The following is a 19,643-nucleotide window of genomic DNA, read 5'->3' as shown; positions in this document are numbered from 1 at the left end:
ACTTGCTGCCTGGTGCAGCCTTCCTTTCTTCTACTCTTTGTAGTTGTAGTTGCTTTTATTCTAGCCTGCTACTTTGGCTAGGTCCGAGAGGCTACTAGACTTGTCTGGACGTGCGAACCAACCTGTGGTTGGATGATTAGAGGGATTGTAGTATCCCCAGCTAGTCCTGGCCATGGGCAGCCCGACCCGAAAAAACCCGACCCGGCCCGGCCTTGTCCACGAGCCGGGCTCGGGCCTAGGTTTTGAGCCCGATGCCCGAGCCGGGCCCGGGCCTGTCATTTGTGCCATTTAAGGAAGAGGCCCGGCCCATGGCCCGAGGCCCGACGGGCTTTTAGCATGATCGGCCAAGCTCGGGCCCAATTTTTAGGCCTGACAACCGGGCCGGGCCAAGCTCGGGCCTGGGTTTTTTGTGTCGGGCTTTGTTTGGCCTGGCCCGAAGCCCGGCCCGAGAGATGGCCAGGTATTATGCCAGACTATGTAATATGATAGAATACAGCATAAATCATTTTGTCCTGAAATTTTAAACATGAGTATTATGCCAGACCATGTATGTTGCCAAAATGTTTCAAAAATATTTGACTTCTTAATTTTTATTTTCAATTTGGGTGCACGCACACCCAGGTTCATGCTCGTGTAGCTAGTACTGTATCTCGGTAACCTATCATGCTGTTATCAACACTAGCAAATTGTTCGTGCTTTGCACGTCATTTAAATATACATAAAAAGCATAGAAAAATACATTTGAATATATTTTTTTCTTTCCTAAAATCATATTGGACAAGATCCAACTTGGTTCTTACCTCCAGATTGTTAGCATCAGATAAGCATGTGGATAGATGCTTCTAGAACACATGAGATGGTAGAGTTGGGGGTTCAATTGGAAGGCCATGTGGCAAAATCCTATGTGTTGAAAACTTTATCCAACAGATGATAATGCTTGGATTTGCTATCTCTTGACCGTTGGATGGGCATATCCAACGACTAATATTTGAAGCTATTGGCACACTATATAGATGGTATAGATAAGAGAATTTGCAGAAACTTTACATAGCACCCAAAGCTTTTATTCACCCAGAGGATTATTCAGCCACCCTCCTGTATGAAATTTATGGTAGCCTGGCATACTTATAGAACAATCCGACGGCTTTCAGCACACAAATTATACAGCAATCTCAGACTGCAACAGCTGAAAAGAATTGGACAACAGATTCTACACACAGCTAATTCCGTGGGTAGTTTCTCAGAATCCGATTCTCCAGAATCAGGAGCTGAAAAGAACTAACCGGTACCCTAGGGAACTCATCCATCAAAGTCTTGATTTTGCTGAGGAGCCCATAACGATCATCACTTTACCGACCGCTTTCCTATCTCTCAAGTCAGCAAAAGCGAGATGGGCCTGTAAAATTTTCAAAAGTTATACGGTAAATCTCCACATATTGAAAGATGGTACATGCAATCTTGGATTTGATCCAAGAACTATTTAAGAGCTTCGATATACGAGTATAACTACTACTCTGATAAGAGCATGACCACCGACCACTTACATTTCTGCTAAGGATGGCCTGATATACATTTATACCAGAAATAAAGTGATGAAAACCACCACGTTAGGTCAAATTATGCTGGTAGAAATTTTTATGTTAGAAACAAAACATTAATGTTGACGCATAGACACGGAGAAGTGGTGTTCTCTTAGATAGTTCCAGCAGCCTAGCACACAAACAGAAATACTATGAATTTGTAAGCACCAAATGATAGCAATGTAATGAATATAGATAGGCGACATGGCAGTCAAATGGTGTAAACAATGCAATTACAATTTACCCAACCATAGTTCACAAAACGCCCTTAGACACCATAAAATTCTGACATGAGGATATGTTAAGGTATGCAGAGGCAAGCACCACAGGTAGTCATGTAATGACTAAACGAGAAATTCCAGCCTGCTGCAACTATTGTGAAGTTTATTAATGTCGCTTACCTCAGCGAGCCTGTAGGTGTGTGAAAGTTTAACTGTTATCAAACCCTTTGAAAGCCATGACAGGAGTTCGTTAAGTGAGTCGATGAGTACTGCTGGCCGGTGAGTTAAGTAGCTTCCCCAGTACAGACCATGAATTGTCCAGTTCTGAAACATCACACCACCATTAGCTAGTAGTATTCTGCAGAAAGCAGTTCTATCACTATTCACAGTATCCTTACTACGTAAGTTCTTTTCTAGTGCTGTAACGTCTAAATATACTGAATTCCGAATATTGCCATCTTATATTCTAGTGCTATCAACTAACTTACTGAAATAAATACAACTTCACATTGATTGATCGTATTGCATTATCTTGCATTTATGATTTTGATATGAACTTGTATGATTGCATCCATGGTACTGACTGATGGATTCTCAAATTAGTTTCAATATGATGTTGCAGGAATCAACAGACTTGAGTGGTGTGTCTCTTCTTTAGCAAGCTAAAGTTTGTCATGTCGAATGCCTATTCTAGGTACATGTAGTAGGCTCTTCTGATTCTAGCAATGCAGTAAAAAGACCAATACACAGAGCAATTAAGATAAGTACTGAAAGCCAACATTGAGTCAATTCTACATATAAAGCAGAAGACCTTAACCTTCATGTCTCAATACACCAGTATACCTTAATAAGTGCAATGTTAGCTCGAATAACTGGAATATCCCCACTAGCAAATCCAATGAGCAGAATATGTGCACCCCAATTGAGAAGTTTCAAGCTATCTTGAGTAAGCTTGCCACCAACAGGGTCATATAAAACATCGACACCTTTGAGACCACTAGCCTTTAAAAAGGACTTGGCACTTTCAATAACATTCTCCTTGCTCGAGTCAATCACATGATCGGCTCCTATTGACTTGAGATACTGCAATTTCTCAACTCCCCTGAACTCAATACGAATAATATTATGGACCAGAAAAATTAGTCAAATATGAAGTAACATAACAACAACCTATGACCCAGAATACATAACAAGGATTGAAGAATTTAATTTGTTGTGCTAAACTGCTAATCACCTGGCAACTGCAATAACAATAGCACCGCATACTTTTCCTATCTGTACAGCAGATACCCCAACACCGCCGGCAGCACCAAGTACAAGTAGCACCTGATATTACAACTTAGATTAGTGAGAATCACCAAAGCCTAGGGGGTACAGCAGATAAATGCATAACGCATACTGTACTTATTTTTTATATTTGTTGGGGTATATACATGCTTAATAAATAATCGTTCCCTAAATATTAAGAGAACCTGCATATACAATTAACATCCTTCACTGCAGGTCTTTATATATGTGCATATTAACAGTAGGCAATATAGTAGTTCCATCAACTAGAACGCAAAATTCCCCCGCAAAAAAAGGGCAACCTGGTGCATGTAGCTCCCGCTTGCGCAGGGTCCCGGGAAGGGTCCGACCACTTTGGGTCTATAGTACGCAGCCTTTTCCCCCGCAAAAGAAATAAAAATCTCCTACCACCGTGCAACTTCTCTTCTCCCATTGCCATCACAATACGAGACAATGCAATGTAACCATGTACAGTTATGATCTGGTTGATGAATGTATGATTGAACTTTCAGAAGTGTATCTAGTTGCTGAATCGATTTTTGCCCACTGGAATGCTGCAATCCTAGAGTTGCTATGTTTGTGTAACAACTAGAGGCGGTATGGTCTGTTTGCTTCCAAACTACACTGTTTATGTTTTGGGAACGGACCTGCTATCTAACAGCTTTCATGAATCATTAATTAGAGCAGATCCCTAGTTAAGTGGATCCTTGAAGAGTCAGGAGCGTGGAGCTGGAAAATGAGGATCTGGAGCTCAAACGGAATAATCCCTAAAAAACGTGTGAGCAAAATTGATCTTTTGCATAGGCCATCAGATATTACTGTTTATCCCATAACATAGTCTGTACAAAGTGATACCAAAAATACAAAGTCATTTGAAGAGAACACATCACCCCATTTACAGTCAATTTGAGGCCTAAAAGTGACCAACCATGGAAGTTGAAAACTTTCAAATGGAACTTTAAAAACTTAAGGCTTAAAGGGAACGACTTTCAAAGTTGAAGACCAAGAAATGACTTTGGCCTCTTACAACAGCTAGGATTAGGACTAACGTACGAGCAAAATCTGAGAGTCCACATATTGCAACTTCCTAGGAATACTCGTTCCTTCCTCCCTCTCTCCGTAATTTTCTCTCCATCGACTCAGTCGGCGCGTCGGGAGGGATTTGCTCGGCCTGGAACGCTAATGTCTTCTCCTTTTCCCACCACTTTGCCACCTCTCATGCTCTCTCCGTTGACCTCTCTATCTGCCTAGATAGCTCTCCCCTTAGGATCACCAACATGTATGCCCCCTGCGCCCACGGCGCCAAAGAAGCCTTTCTCGCCGAGTTGGCCGGCCATGCACCTCACAACCCCGTTCCCTGGACAATCTTGGGAGACTTTAATCTCATTAGGTCGCCTGATGACCGTAGCAACGACAACTTTTCTCGCTCGGAGGCTAAATGGTTCAATGATTTCATTAACGATCTCGCGCTCATCGACCTTCCTCTCCGTGATCGTCATTTTACGTGGTCTAGCCGGCAAACCTCCCCGACTCTTGCTCGCCTCGACCGTGTTCTCGTTAACACCGTTTGGGACTCTGCTTTCCCCACCTCCACACTTTCATCTTTTACACGCTCCACCTCTGACCACGTCCCCCTGCTTGCTTGCATCTCCTCGGCGGCCCCCAGATCACGTATTTTCCGGTTCGAGAACTCTTGGACGCTTCATCCGTCCTTCCGAAACTCCATTCGTTCCACTTGGCTATCTGCGTTTCGGGCTGATGCCACTGCCCATCTTGTGGCACGGCTTCGTCAATGTCGCCTCAGTTGTAAACGTTGGGCTAGACGAGTTGCGCCGGCTGCCCAGCGCGAGAACGATTGCCGCGTGCTCATTGACATCCTTGACCGTATTGAGGAGATCCGTCACCTCTCTACTCTTGAGGCCCTTCTTCGTACCCTCACAGTTGCAGCTCTGCATGCCTCTGTTAAGGAGCGTGTCTCCTATTGGAAACTTAGAGCGAAATGCCGCTATGCCATCGACGGTGACGAAAACACTGGGTTTTTTCATGCGTCTGCTTCCGCTCGCTTCCGTAGGAACTGCATCCCTGTCCTCTCCTTCGAGGGCCGCGAAATCACTTCTCATGAGGGCAAGGCGACCGTCCTCCGGGACTACTACAAAACTCTTCTCGGCACCACGACCCCTTGTGCCTGGACTTTCTCTCTCTCCGACTTGTACCCCGACACAACTCCTCTCTCCGACTCCCTCTCAGCCCCCTTTACCGCGGACGAGGTGCGAAGCGCCTTTTTCGACATGAACCGTCTGTCTAGCCCCGGGCCGGACGGTTTTGGACCGTCATTCTATGTCTCCTTTTGGGACGTCCTTTCTGCTGATGTGCAGGCTGTTTTTCACGACTTCTTTGCCAACACTATCGATCTTACTAGAATCAACCGTGCCTTCCTAGTTCTCCTGCCAAAAACTGAGGCGGCTCGCTCCCCCTCAGACTTCCGGCCTATCTCGCTGCAAAACTGCATCATGAAATCCATCACAAGGGCCCTCTGCTCCCGCCTTCAGCAGCACATCCACTCCCTGGTGGATCCGGACCAGACGGGGTTCCTTCCCGGAAGGCGCATCTCGGAGAACATCGTTTACGCCGCTGACCTCCTCCATGCCTGCCACGCGCGCAAGGTCCCCACTGTGGTGTTTAAAATCGACTTCCGCAAAGCTTTTGACTCTGTCAACTGGTCTAGCCTTCTCACGATCTTGTCCGCGCGGGGGTTTGACGACCGTTGGTGTGGATGGATCCATGCCATCCTCTCAACCGGACACACGTCAGTTCTTCTTAACAATGTTCCTCGGGATTGGATCCTTTGCCGGAACGGCCTTCGCCAAGGCGATGCCCTATCCCCTTATCTCTTTATTATTGTTGCCGATGTCCTTCAGCGCCTCATGAGGGCGGCCAGCACTTCCGGGCAACTAGTGCACCCAATCGACCCCTCCCTCCCTTGCCCCGTCCTGCAGTACGCCGACGATACCCTTATCCTTTGTCGAGCCGACATTCCCTCCGTCACTCATCTTAAACAAACTCTCGATGCCTTTGCCCTCGCGACAGGGCTTTCTATTAACTTTCATAAGTCCGGGTCCATTCCCATGCATTGCGCCCCCGAGCTGTCGACCGAAATGGCCTCCATCCTCGGATGTCCTATCTCCACCTTCCCCCAACCCTACCTAGGTCTCCCTCTCTCCCCTCTCAAACTCCCCATCTCTGCCTATGACCCTGTTATGACCGACATATTAGGTGGGCTGTGGCCCAAGTTATCTTATCGTTATTAGGGGCTTAGCCCAGTTATCTTATCGGTATTAGGGTCGTTTGCTTAGGAGTCAAGTAAACCTCTCTATATAAGGAGAGGAGATGTATCAATCTAATCAAGCAAGAAGCAATCAGTATTTGCTCGGCTTCCCTTAGGGAGCCGGGAGACCTAACCCTAGCCGCCTCTTGTGCCGCCGCCGCCTCTTCTCCACCACGCAAGGACGGCGCCCAGCCGCCGGCCGCCGCGCCCTTGACCTCGTCTTCCTCCATCTTTCCCCTACAATCCCCGCCCTAGAACCAACAGAACCCTAGCTCCTAACACCTTGGTATCAGGTAGCTCAGTTCCGATCATGTCTTCGCTGCCGCCCATCCCGTCGCTTCCGCTGCCGACCATCACCACCACGCCGCTGGCCTTCTCCACCGCGCCGCTGCCCTCCCCGTCCGTGCCGCTGGTCGCATTCTCCGGCGCCGCCACCACCCAGATGACGGCGCCCTCCACCGCACCATCGGCCGCCGTCTACTCCCCGGTGGAGATCACCGGGGTCCTCAACGATCTCGTCACCTCCGTCCAGGGGATACAACTATACCTAGCCGGCCCCTACGGGTCGCCGGCCGCCGTGACCGGGCCGGCCGCCCTGCCGTGGTATTCGGCACCCGCGGCGCCGACGGGGCCTCTACACCACCACTGGCCGCTTCAGCCGCCGCCTGCCGCCGCGCCCCAATGGTCGCAGTGGCCGGCGCCGGCCCTCGCCGCGTCACCCACGCCACCCGGGTCGTCGCCGCCACCGCCCTGGCAGCCCTGGCAGCCGCCGCACCCCGGGGCCACCGTGACGCTGGTCGGGCCGCTGCAGCTACAGCCAGCCCCCGCCACCGCCCCGATCTGGCCACAATGGCCGGCCGCGGCCATCGCCGCACCCGCCACCTCCGCCGTTTCCAGGCAGCAGCAGCTGCCGCTGCCGGCGCCTCCACCACCCAGCACCGGGCTGACTACAACCGTGCCGGCGGGCGTGCCGATTCAGCAAGTGCAGTTCCCGCCCTCGCCATCCCAGCTTCCGGCCTGGTTGCCCGGGACGTCACCACCGCCAGTCTACACCATGGCCGCGACCAGCCGGCGCCCTCCCTGTCGTACGACGGGCCCTCCGGCTCCGCGGGTTTCCACGCTGGCTTCGACGGGCCACCGCTTTCCTGCGGACCACCTGTGCACATCGGACCAACGCCATCCTCTTCGCTGCTCCGTACCGCCGAGCCGTACACTCATGGCGGTCATGCTCAGACACCGCCGCGCTTCGCCAAGCTCGCCTTCGCCACCTACGACGGCGCCGAGGACCCCCTCAACTGGCTCAACCAGTGCGAGCAGTTCTTCCGGGGGCAACGGACGCTCGCGTCGGACCGCACCTGGCTCGCCTCTTATCACCTCCGCGGCGCCGCACAGACGTGGTACTACACCCTCGAGCAGGACGAGGGCGGCATGCCCCCATGGGAGCGTTTTCGCGAGTTCTGCCTCCTTCGCTTCGGACTACCGATACGTGGGAGCCGGCTGGCGGAGTTGGGCCGCCTTCCCTTCACCTCTACGGTGCAGGACTACACGACCGCTTTCAGGCCCTGGCGTGCCACGCGTCCGCCGTGACGGCTCACCAGCGGGCCGAACTCTTCGTCGGCGGTCTGCCAGATCATATCCGCGTGGACGTCGAGCTGCAGGGACCCCAGGACCTCCAGACGGCCATGTACTACGCCCGCGCGTTCGAGCGCCGCGCGGTGGCCATCCAGCAGGCATCACCGTCCCGGGCCGCTGGGCCGCCACCCTGGCCGGATGTTCCCGCGCAGGGTCGGCCTGCTCAGGCTTCCGCAGCACCCCTTGCCGCGACCGCGGCGCGCCCGTTCCGCCGGCTCACCTCGGCCGAGCTACTCGAGCGTCGCCGCCAAGGGTTGTGCTTCAACTGCGACGAGACCTACATGCCCGGCCACGTCTGCCCCCGACTCTTCTACCTGGAGGCTGCAGACTACATTGAGGAGGACGCCGTCGCCGCCGGGCTCGGCGACCTGGCCGCCCCAGCTGTCGCGGAGGTGTTTGATGCTGGTTGATCACCTCGAGGAGTTCAGCAAGCGCTTCCCCGCCTTACAGCTCGAGGACGAGCTGTTTGTGCAGGCGGGGAGAAGTGTTATGACCGGCATATTAGGTGGGCTGTGGCCCAAGTTATCTTATCGTTATTAGGGGCTTAGCCCAGTTATCTTATCGGTATTAGGGTCGTTTGCTTAGGAGTCAAGTAAGCCTCTCTATATAAGGAGAGGAGATGTATCAATCTAATCAAGCAAGAAGCAATCAGTATTTGCTCGGCTTCCCTTAGGGAGCCGGGAGACCTAACCCTAGCCGCCTCTTGCGCCGCCGCCGCCTCTTCTCCACCACGCAAGGACGGCGCCCAGCCGCCGGCCGCCGCGCCCTTGACCTCATCTTCCTCCATCTTTCCCCTACAATCTCCGCCCTAGAACCAACAGAACCCTAGCTCCTAACAGACCCCCTCATCAGATCATTTGACCGCAATTTGTCCGGTTGGCGCGCTCTTCTCATTTCCTCGGGCGGTAGGCTTGTCCTTTGCAATGCGGTGTTAAATAACCTTGCCACCTATTACATGTGTTCCTATATGCTGCCCCCTGGAGTGCTTGAGGCAATCGATTGTCGGCGGCATGCTTTCTTTTGGACCGGCAAGGATACCTGCTCCGGTGCTCGTTGTTTAATTGCTTGGGACAAGGTGTGCGTTGATGTGCAGGAAGGCGGACTCGGCATGCGCGACCTCCGGAGACAAAATATGTGCCTCCTTCTCAACTTCGTCGACGCTCTTCATCGGCCCGGCTCCCCGCCCTGGAAGCTCTGGTTCCTCCGTCACGTCAGGGGCGATGTTGGGGACCCCTGCTCGGCGCCTTCGTTCCTCCAGAAGATCATCCAGGCAGCGCTACCGATCTACCGATCCATCACTCGGGTGCAGCTTGGTGATGGGCGCACTACCTCCTTCTGGCAGGATCGGTGGCTCCCAGGGGGTGCGCTCTGTTTCACCTTCGAGGCGCTCTTCTCCCACTCGACGCGGCCCAACGCCTCGGTTGCTGCGGTCATGGAGGACGGCCCCGCGCTTCAGCCGAGGCTTTCCACGGTGGCGGGCGTTCAGCTTGGAGCCGTGCACGCACTCCTGCGGGATGTTCGTCTGCTGGCCGTGCATGACCGCCGCTTCATGGCGTGGGGAGGCAACCTTGCTTTCAGCTCGCGGGCTGCTTTCCGCGTCCTGTCACCACACGGCGTGCTCGATCAGGACTCCATCGACATCTGGGGTTCTCGGCTCCCTGGAAAAATCAAGATCTTTGCAAGACTTTTGGTTGGCGATCGGCTTAGCACTCGGGCTAATCTGTACGCCAAAGACTGCGCTCCTTCATCGACTTGTGCCTCCTACCATGCGGCGGAGACGGCGGACCATCTCTTCGCTGCCTGTCCTCGTGTGGCACCGGTCTGGGCCAGACTTGGCTTCGGCCCCTTTCTCTCCGTGGGTGAAATTCTCTCTACTTCGCCCGCGCCGCAAATTAATGGTTCTGCCTGGCGAGATGGCCTCTACATGCTGCTTTGGGACGTGTGGAAAGCCAGGAACAATGTGGTCTTCAACTCCATCAGCTGCACGACCGGCGACGTTCTCCGGCGCGCGGCCGACGATGCGCTTCTTTGGTCCAAACGTTTTGAGACTGGATCGAGCGAACAGCTCCTCCTGTTCCGCTCCTTCCTTATCTCGGGCACTTAGTTTACCTCTCTCTCTCTCTTTTGTTTCTTTGCCTCTTTATCTTGTTGTTTTTTATCTCCTCGATGGAAAACATTGTATGACACCACGTCGTTTCGAGTAATATAACAACCGATGGGGCTTCCGCTCCCCCGTCATTCTCGAAAAAAAAAACTTCCTAGGAATTGGAGTGTTACCCAACTCAATTCATATTCAGATACACCATTGTTTATAATTCGTAATCCAAGTAGAATTTGAACCAGTGTAAATGCACAGTTAAAATTTAATTCAGTGCATCTCCAAGTAAAAGACCAATTAAGAATGCCACATAAAGAATGTGCAGTGCATATCATATACTCCCGCTGTAAATAAATATAAGATCGTTTATCTTATATTTCTTTACAGAGGGAGTACATATAGAATTGCATATAAAGAATGTTCAATAGATATCAGATAGAATGGCACATAAATAATGTCGGAAGCAAATGGGGAGCCCACCTGACCAGCCTTTAGTTGAGCTCTGTGGGCAAGGGCCAAATGTGATGTACCAAATGCAACAGGTAATGCTCCAGCAGCGACGAGGTCACATCCATCAGGGACTGCGTATCTGGAACACCATAAAATGGTACCGATTTAACAGTAAAACTCACCGCAATAACTAGAAGGTTTTGCTATTTTAAAGTTGCCTCGTTTAAGCTGATTTTTCTATAGATTGTGATACATTTGGTCCTTTGCTAAGTCTATGCTATCTGATTCGCACCAAATGCTAACGCATTAAACCAAAATACTTCGAGCGTCCATCTAAGAAGAAAATATCTGTGTGGATCAAACAACCGGAAGCTAACAAAGAGTAACTAGCTACAGAAATTGCCAACCAGGAGAGGGAGAACAAACTCACAGAGCCTTCTCGTCGGCGACGACAAGCTCGGCGAAGGACCCGACGCTAGCGAGGGAGCAGACGCGGTCGCCGGGGCGGAATCTGCGCACGCCGGGGCCGACGGCGTCGACGACGCCGGCGTAGTCGGACCCCGGGACGTAGGGCAGCGGGGGGCGCTCCTGGTACTTGCCCTGCACTTGTAGGAACGTCGCAAAATTGAGGCTGGTTGCCGCCACGCGCACCCGCACGGAGGTCGGCGAGGACAGCTCCGGAATTGGTCGGTCACCGGAGACCGCCGCAAACGGCGAGTCCTCGCCGCCGGGAGGCAGCGTGGGATCGCCGAGCTTCCGCACCACGAGCGCCTCCATTTCCTAGGTTGGGGTTTGGACTCTGGAGGAGGTTCGGATTTGGACGGAGCTTTCGCACCACCAACCGCCCTGCCTACTACAGCGTTGGAAGGTTGCGTACACTCGGAAGTGTCACTCAAATACCCGCACAAATGCACAAAATTCCGAAACAACTGTACAGTAACAAAAATATAAAAAAATGAGTTTTCCTTTTATGAACATCTCTGCCATCCTACAAAATTTCGCCACCAAAAAACATGCATAGTGGTCTGTGTCGAAAAACAGAAAATAAGTGCTCCGAAAGGATGTTAGAACATACGTTGACATAAAAGTATTTAGATTTTTTTAACTGTTTTTACTATTTTTCAGATTTACTGTTCATGTGAGTGTATCAGAGTTCGAGCATAGATAATCCATATCCATCTCAGTAGCAATTTCTCGTTTTAATGTACTGAAGCCCTACATGTATCGACGACACGGTGGACCACATGACACGTGTCACCTACACACGGGCTTGTCATTGAAGCGAAGACCCATCTACCAACTGACATAAAAGGTCCACACATCTAGTAACATCGTCAAAAGAATATGACCATACAAATATGACCTGTATGTGGAGTGTCTAGTCCAGGGTGCATATGCACCCGTATGAACAGTAAAATACGAAAAAAAAACAGGCAAGAAAAAAACTGAACTTTTCTGTACAAACATTATCGATTGTTTCACATGTGTGCAAAGTTTGTGATAAAAAAATATGATCAGTGCTCTAGATTAAAAAAAGCAAAATCAAAGCTCCAAAATTTCTATTTGTGAAAATATTTTGAAGCAATGTTCTTTTCTCACCAATCCTCCATGTATTTCATTCCATCACGAAACTTTGCACGAATGTGAGACATTCAACGATGTTTGTTACAATCCTCGTAAAAGAAATGATGTTTCTTACAAAAAATATCACATTTCCTTAAAGAAAAATCTTACTTTACTATTACCGTGAGTGCACATGCACCTGAGAGCAGAAGGACACTTCCGCTCAATCCATTCCATCAAAAGTAAACTCGATTTTTATTATTACTATTATCATTGTTATTGTTATTATTATTATTTTGAAATGTGATAATAACATTCTATCAAGGTCTTCATATGGATCTGAGCCGCCAAAAGTGTATGGTCATATAGAGCATTGTTCTGGAGCGCGTTCCTGATATGTCTCCAACATATTTATAATTTTTTTCATTTCATGTTGTTACATTATCATTTTTGATGTTTTGCAATCATTTTATAGCAACTTTATATCTTTTGGGGAACTAACCTACTGACATAGTGTCCAGTATCAGTTGCTGTTTTTTTGTTTGTTTTTTTACTTCGCAGAATATTCCTATCAAACGGAGTCCAAACGCAGCGAAACTTTTTAGAGATTTTTTTTTGGACAGAAGACAACTTGGGAGCCAAGGAAGCACCAAAGGGGAGGCCCGTGGGGCCCACAAGACACCAGGGCGCGCTAGAGGCCCCTGGCGTGCCCTGATGGGTTGTGAGGCCCATGGGGGTCTCCTCCACCGCCTCTTGGCTTTATAAATACCTAAATATTTCAGAAATCCTAAGGGAGTCGACGAAACATAATTTTAGCCGCCGCAAGTTCCAGAACCACGAGATCCAATCTAGAGCCCGATTCCGGCACTCTGTCGGAGGGGAACACGATCACAAAGAGGTTCATCATCTGTAACGCCCTCGATGCGACTATATCTCCCACGTGTCGAGGCACGACTTAGAGGCATAATCGCATTGAAGGCATATGTCGCAAGTGAGGTAATCTTCACACAACCCATGTAATACATAAGGGAAAGGGATACATAATTGGCTTACACTCGCCACTTCACACAATTATATGAATAAAGCATTACATCAACCAGATACAATCAAGGTCCGACTACGGAACCAAAATAAAAGAAGAACCCCAAATGCGACAAAGGCCCCCGATCGACCCCAACTGGGCTCCACTACTGATCAACTAGAACGAAACAACACAAAGGACAAGATCTTCAACGAGCTCCTCCTGAGCTTGGTTGCGTCATCTGCGCGGACTCATCGGCACCTGCAAGCTGGTTTTGGAAGTATCTATGAGCCACGGGGACTCAGCAATCTCGCACCCTCGCGATCAAGACTATTTAAGCTTATAGGAAGGTAAAGGTATGAGATGGAGCTGCAGCAAGCGACCAGCATATATGGTGGCTAACCTATTCGCAAAACATAGCGAGAAGAGAAGGCAAAGCACGGTCGATAAAAGTATGATCAAGAAGTGATCCTATAACAACCTACGTCAAGCATAACTCCAACACCGTGTTCACTTCCCGGACTCCGCTGGAAAGAGACCATCACGGTAACACACGCTGTTGATTCATTTTAATTAAGGTCAAATTCAGGTTTTCTACAACCGGACGTTAACAAATTCCCATCTGCCCATAACCGCGGGCACGGCTTTCGAAAGTTCAAATCCCTGCAGGGGTGTCCCAACTTAGCCCATGACAAGCTCTCACGGTCAATGAAGGAATAGACCTCCTCCCGAGACGTTCCGATCAGACTCGGTATCCCGGTACAACAAGACATTTCGACAGGGTAAAACTAAACCAGTAACACCGCCCGATGCGCCGACATCCTGATGGGAGCTGCACATATCTCGTTCTCAGGGCAACACCGGATAGGTCAAGCTACGAGTAAAACCAGCCCTCAAGTTTCCCCGAGGTGGCCCCGCAGGCTGCCCATTTCGGACCAACACTTAGACAAGCACTGGCCCGGGGGGGTTAAAATAAAGATGACCCTCGAGAGAGCGACTCCCAAGGGAAAAGTAGGTGGTGGTGAGGCAAATGGTAAAACCAAGGTTGGGCATTGCTGGAGGAGCTTTACTTAAGACGAACTGTCAAGGGGTTCCCATTATTACCCAACCGTGTAAGGAACGTAAAATCCGGGAACATAACACCGATATGACGGAAACTAGGGCGGCAAGAGTGGAACAAAACACCAGGCATAAGGCCGAGCCTTTCACCCTTTACCAAGTATATAGATGCATTAATTAAGTAAGATATATTGTGATATCCCAACAAGTAAATATGTTCCAACAAGGAACGATCTCCATGTTCCAACAAGGAACAAACTTCAATCTTCACTTGCAACTAATAACGCTATAAGAGGGGCTGAGCAAAGCGGTAACATAGCCAAACAACGGTTTGCTAGGACAAAGTGGGTTAGGGGCTTGGTTCAACAAAGTAGGAGGCATGATAAGCAAGTGGTAGGTATCACAACATAGGCATAGCAAAAGAGCGAGCATCTAGCAAGCAAAGATAGAAGTGATTTCGAGGGTATGGTCATCTTGCCTGAGATCCCGCAAGGAAGAAGAACGAGTCCATGAAGAAGACACACGGACGAAGACGAACGGGTCCTCACAAACACGACGTGACCGGAACCAACCCAAAGAAGCAAACACCAGAAAGAAGCAAACAACATAGTAAACAACCAACACATAATCATGGCATGATGCACAATCAAGTATGATGCATGTCCGGTTTAAGTATGCATGGCATGGCAAAGTGCACAAACAATCCTACAAATTAAGTGGAGCCCAAATATGCAACGAGTTGCATATTGACGGAACACCACGATAAGTTATTTAGTTTGATCCTGTTTATGTACCCAACAATATTAAATGTTGTTAAACATGGCAAGAGGGTGAAGCACAACAAAACTACCTATCTAGGCAAGTTTAAATGAGGCCGGGAGCAACGAACAACAAATCCGGAAACTCCGCATGAGCATAAATTAGGTTTGGTACTTTTCTGCCCTAAACATAATTTTAGAGTTGTTAAGCATGCAAGATGAGTGCACCATGATAAACTAGACAAAATTCTACCCCAATTACATATAAAATTTATTAAATTCCGAGTTATGGTTATTTAGTTATGAATTAAACCATTTTAGCATGATGTAGGAGCAAATTAATGTAAACAACATTTTAAATATTTTAAACATGGACGAAAGTTGGATATTATTAATCTACACAAAATTCTGAACAAGTTTCATATATAAATCATTTTAATCCGATGCACGGTTAGTGAGTTATTAAATGCATGAACTAGGGGGACTATTCTGCAAAACTGGCAATCTCTAGAATAATTAGGAAAAATCCCAGGCGCTGAAAAAAAACATCACGGGCCGAAATGGACTAGCCCAACAGCAGGAAGGAAAAAAAAGATGCGGGGCGCTGGGGGTGTCTCACCCCTGGGCTGCGGCCCGTGAAGGAAGAGGAGGCAGGCCGGAAGGGCGGCGCGGATCTGGAGTTGGGCCGGGGAAGCTGGAGAGATGGGCCGGCCCACGAGGCACAGGTGAGCGAGAGCCCCGTCGTGCTCCTCCTGAGCTCGAAGCCGAGGACGGCCATGGCAGCGGCGCGGCGGTACAGGGACTCCGGCGAGGGCTGCGAAGGCCGGGGGCGCGCGGGAGGCGCTGGAAACGGGTAGATCGGCGGCGGGGCAACCGGATCTGGGGCGGAGGACGCCCAAGGACGACGGGGAGGCCAGGTTCGACGAGAGGGCGGCAGCTCCGGCGAGACCCGTCCACTCCGGCGACAAGCACAAGGCATGGGACTCCGGCGAGGACCCCTGGGGAGAACAGAGAGAGGACGCTCATGAGAGAGAGAAGCAGAGAGGAAGAGGATGGCGGCGCTGGTGACCTGGCTAACCGGCTGGGCGAAGCTCCGGCGATGGCCGGCAAAGGGGCGGCGGCGGCGCGCCGATCCGGCAAGGCGAAGGGGAGCCGGGCGCTCCTGTGCGGCGGCGGCGAAACTGGGCCCGTGCGGGCCCCGGATGGGCTCCGCGGGCCGACGGCGAAGTGGGGCGGCGCGGGCGCTGACATGGCGCGCTGTGGTTGGAGGAGAGTGGCGGTGGGTCGATGTGGCGGCTTCTGATTGGATAGCGTGAGGTGGAGGCTGGACGCGTCCGGCGGGCGCGGACATGTCCGGCGGCGGAGTGGGAAGAAGCTAGGGTTAGATCTACGCGAGGATTTCAGAGGGAGACACATATATATAGGTAGAGGGAGCTAGGAGAGTCCAAATGAGGTGCGGTTTGCGGCCACGCGATCGTGATCGAACGCTCTAGATGATGGAGCAGAGTAGGGTGGGTTTTGGGCCAAATTGGAGGGGTGTTGGGCTGCAACACACACGAGGCCTTCTCGGTCCCTCGGTTAACCGTTGGAGTATCAAACAAAGTCCAAATGATACGAAACTTGACATGCGGTCTACCGGTAGTAAACCAAGGCCGCATGACAAGTCTCGGTCCAATCCGGAAATGTTTAATGCCCACACACGAAAGAAAGGTAGAAATGACCACCGGAGGAGAACGAAGCGCCGGAATGCAAAACGGATAACGGGGAAAATGCTCGGATGCATGAGATGAACACGTATGGAGATGAAATGCACATGATGACATGATATGCAATGCATGACACGCAAGCAATGACAAGGCAACACCGGTGAATAACTGAACGACACCTGGCACATCGGTCTCGGGGCGTTACAACACTCCACCACTACGAGAGGATCTCGTCCCGAGATCTAGAATGGCACCGGAGGGAAAATGGAGGAGAAAGAGAATAGGTACACTAAGTTGCTTCTTTGACAAACGAGTGAAACCAAGGACCTTGCGAGGTTGAACAAATTCAAGAAAAGAGTACAACGAAGGTGAACTAGGTCGAAAACACTCCGTTAGAAACGAGGGACAAAGAGCATTGCGAAACCTTGAGGTTGAAGGGAAGATATATATAGAAAAACACTCCGGTTAAGGAAGGGGATCAAGGAAAAACCAAAACTCGGGCAACACTCCGGTTGAAAAGAAAAGGAATTGAATAATAACTTGATAAGATGAGAAGATACTTGATGAAATCACAATACACTGCCTCCGTAACTATTGAATGAATTGAAACAAGGGGTAAGAAAGATCTCGGACAGCACTCCGGTTTAAAAGAGATGAAAAACTTTGATAAGGCGAAAAGAACTAGAAGAGATGACACAACACTCCGGTTAAACGGATAATCAAAGGAAAAAAACATGATCCTGAGGAAACAAGAAGATGAGTTGAAGAGAGCAACATCACAATGCCTCCGAAAGAAAGAAATAGAATATAGATAATTGAAATAAAAGAATGGAGAAGAAAATGCCAACTTCTGCCACAAAAGAACTCGACAAGGCATTTTTGGAGAAGGGTCGAACGGAGTTGTTGGAAAACCAACAACGAAAAAAATAAGCTTGATATGGTCTTATGGAATACATCTCAAAATTATGAGGTGACAACCTGCCATTCACGGAAAAAGAATTGGATTGATATGAACCAATTGACGAGAAAGTAATTTCACCGGGAAGGATAGATGAAGAACTTGGATCCTTGATAAACACCATAAGAGCAACAATCCTTAAAGGAAGGCTTTAGGTGAAATATAGCCCAAGATAACTCCAATGAATAGATTGGTGGATTTAAAATACCTCATTCTTGACAACATGTGAATCATGAAACATGAATTCCCATTACCAAGAATGACATAATACCACCTCCAATGATACGGACTAAAGAAAGCACTCCGGATTACAATATGAAGAAAGCTTGAGCTCCTTTGAAAAGAATCTCGATGAACACTTCGAGAAAGAATTAAATCCTTGATGAACCATCATGTAGAACCTTCATGACGAACTCCGGTAACAAAAGAATGATCAAAGGAAAGGAAGATGAGAAGAGTAAGGTTGAGGCCTTGCAATGATTAGATGAAGCTTAGCAACGAGATAAAGAGAAAACTTGGCACTCCGGTAAAGAAAGATGAACAAATGGAAACAAGAATTTGATGAGCCTCCGGTATAGGGAATTAACCACTTGGATAGAACAAGAATTAGAATTACATTATGCTTATCCTTCACCAATTAAATTGATGACAATCAACGGATTTGGCATACTACTTATTCTCGAAGAAAGGATTAGGATAGATACGGCGCCAACTTGAGAAAATATCGAACGAACCACCGGTAGGGTTGAAACAACGAATAAATTGATATGGTGACCAAGGAAGAGAACTCTTAAACGGACCACCGTAAGAATTGAAAATGATCGAAGTAGGGGTGCATCACCGGTAAGAATTAGCAAATGAACGAAGGTACTTGAGAGAATTTAGATGGAATTTAATATAATAGATCATGGACTGATTAGAGATCACTTGAACACTGCACCGGTAAGATCGGAGAATGATAACTGAGAGCTGAGAAAGAATAAACCTGACTTGATGTACTCCGGATAACAAACTGAGAAGACTCTTAAATTGCTCCAGAAGGGGAAAAGAATTCTCACGATCAAAACAATTACGAGAGGATGACAACAAGCTAGAATCACGAATCTTGAAGAAAATAGAGCAAGATTAAAGAGAAACTCTTCTTCGGTCTTCAAATGATGAGAATGACAACGAGAAACACCACCAAGAATTATTTAGACACTCCGGAAGAATCAAACGAAGAGGTTGAGCCAACGATGAAAAGAATTTGAAAGAACTTGGAGAAATACATTTGACTGATGATAACTCATTCTTACGTCAAACTTCAAAAGGAAATCTGAGGATAGCTCCAGGAAAATAAGAAGAGTCAGGTAAGATCCTGGAAAAAGACCTGTGGGTGAGGGCCCACTCAAAAGAAACACCCTTGAAAAAGATTTAAAGAGAGAGATTGCACCGGTTGAATTACATGGCTTGACTGAGATAACAATCTTGAAAGAGCTTGAAAGGATTGAGAATGGAAACGAATCTTCTGAGATACCTTGAGCACTCCGGAACAATAGAATAGCGAGAGGTGAACGATTAAGAATTGCACCGGCATGAGAAAACATTAAAACGAGGAAAGGATATGATCAACAAAGCTTGACTTGAAACCACCGGAGAAGAGAAGAAACAAAGAATGATAACTGAAAGCTCCGTTAGGATCTTCATGAGAATCACCGGATAAGAATATTGATTGAAAAGAAAGAAGAGGCTTCACATGAATAAGATGGATAGTGATTAAGAAATCTGAACCCTTGAAGAAAAAGGGGGTGGGTGGGTGGGAAAAATAAAGGCAACTTGAGGATAGATGAAACAAACAACGTCGAGAAGGACTGATAATTGATCTTGCTGATGTTGAAATGATCGGATCCACTTGAAGAGAAAACACGCCGGTTGAAAAAGGATTGACAAGGCAATATCGATTAGCATGAAGTATTAGTATCCACATAGGAAAATGAGAACACCGT

The 19,643-nt window shown here is 48.8% G+C and overlaps 1 protein-coding gene across 1 annotated transcript; it reads right to left on the bottom strand.

The window, feature by feature from the left end:
* Positions 1–985: 985 nt before the first annotated feature.
* Positions 986–11,459, bottom strand: LOC123127925 (quinone oxidoreductase-like protein 2 homolog). Its single transcript, XM_044547785.1, has 6 exons — positions 11,024–11,459; positions 10,624–10,732; positions 3,036–3,127; positions 2,645–2,903; positions 1,982–2,125; positions 986–1,396 (listed from the first exon to the last, which is right to left on the bottom strand). Exons 1-6 carry the CDS (start codon positions 11,368–11,370, stop codon positions 1,307–1,309), a joined length of 1,041 nt encoding a protein of 346 aa, XP_044403720.1. The 5' UTR covers positions 11,371–11,459; the 3' UTR covers positions 986–1,306.
* Positions 11,460–19,643: the final 8,184 nt, after the last annotated feature.

This window comes from Triticum aestivum, chromosome 6A (assembly GCF_018294505.1).
Source record: "Triticum aestivum cultivar Chinese Spring chromosome 6A, IWGSC CS RefSeq v2.1, whole genome shotgun sequence".
NCBI classification, from domain to species: Eukaryota; Viridiplantae; Streptophyta; class Magnoliopsida; order Poales; family Poaceae; genus Triticum; species Triticum aestivum.
The sequence above is the reverse complement of the archived record's forward strand: the minus strand, read 5'-3'. Positions and strand labels throughout refer to the sequence as shown.

What these genes read in the sequence shown, in the direction of transcription:
- LOC123127925 (XM_044547785.1), bottom strand. Translation starts at nt 11,370, where the DNA reads ATGGAGGCGCTCGTGGTGCGGAAGCTCGGCGATCCCACGCTGCCTCCC. An exon ending in GTCGCCGACGAGAAGGCTCT is followed by an intron (nt 10,733 to 11,023) that starts GTGAGTTTGTTC and finishes ATGGTGTTCCAG; the next exon opens with ATACGCAGTCCCTGATGGAT. An exon ending in CTAACATTGCACTTATTAAG is followed by an intron (nt 2,126 to 2,644) that starts GTATACTGGTGT and finishes GTGATGTTTCAG; the next exon opens with AACTGGACAATTCATGGTCT.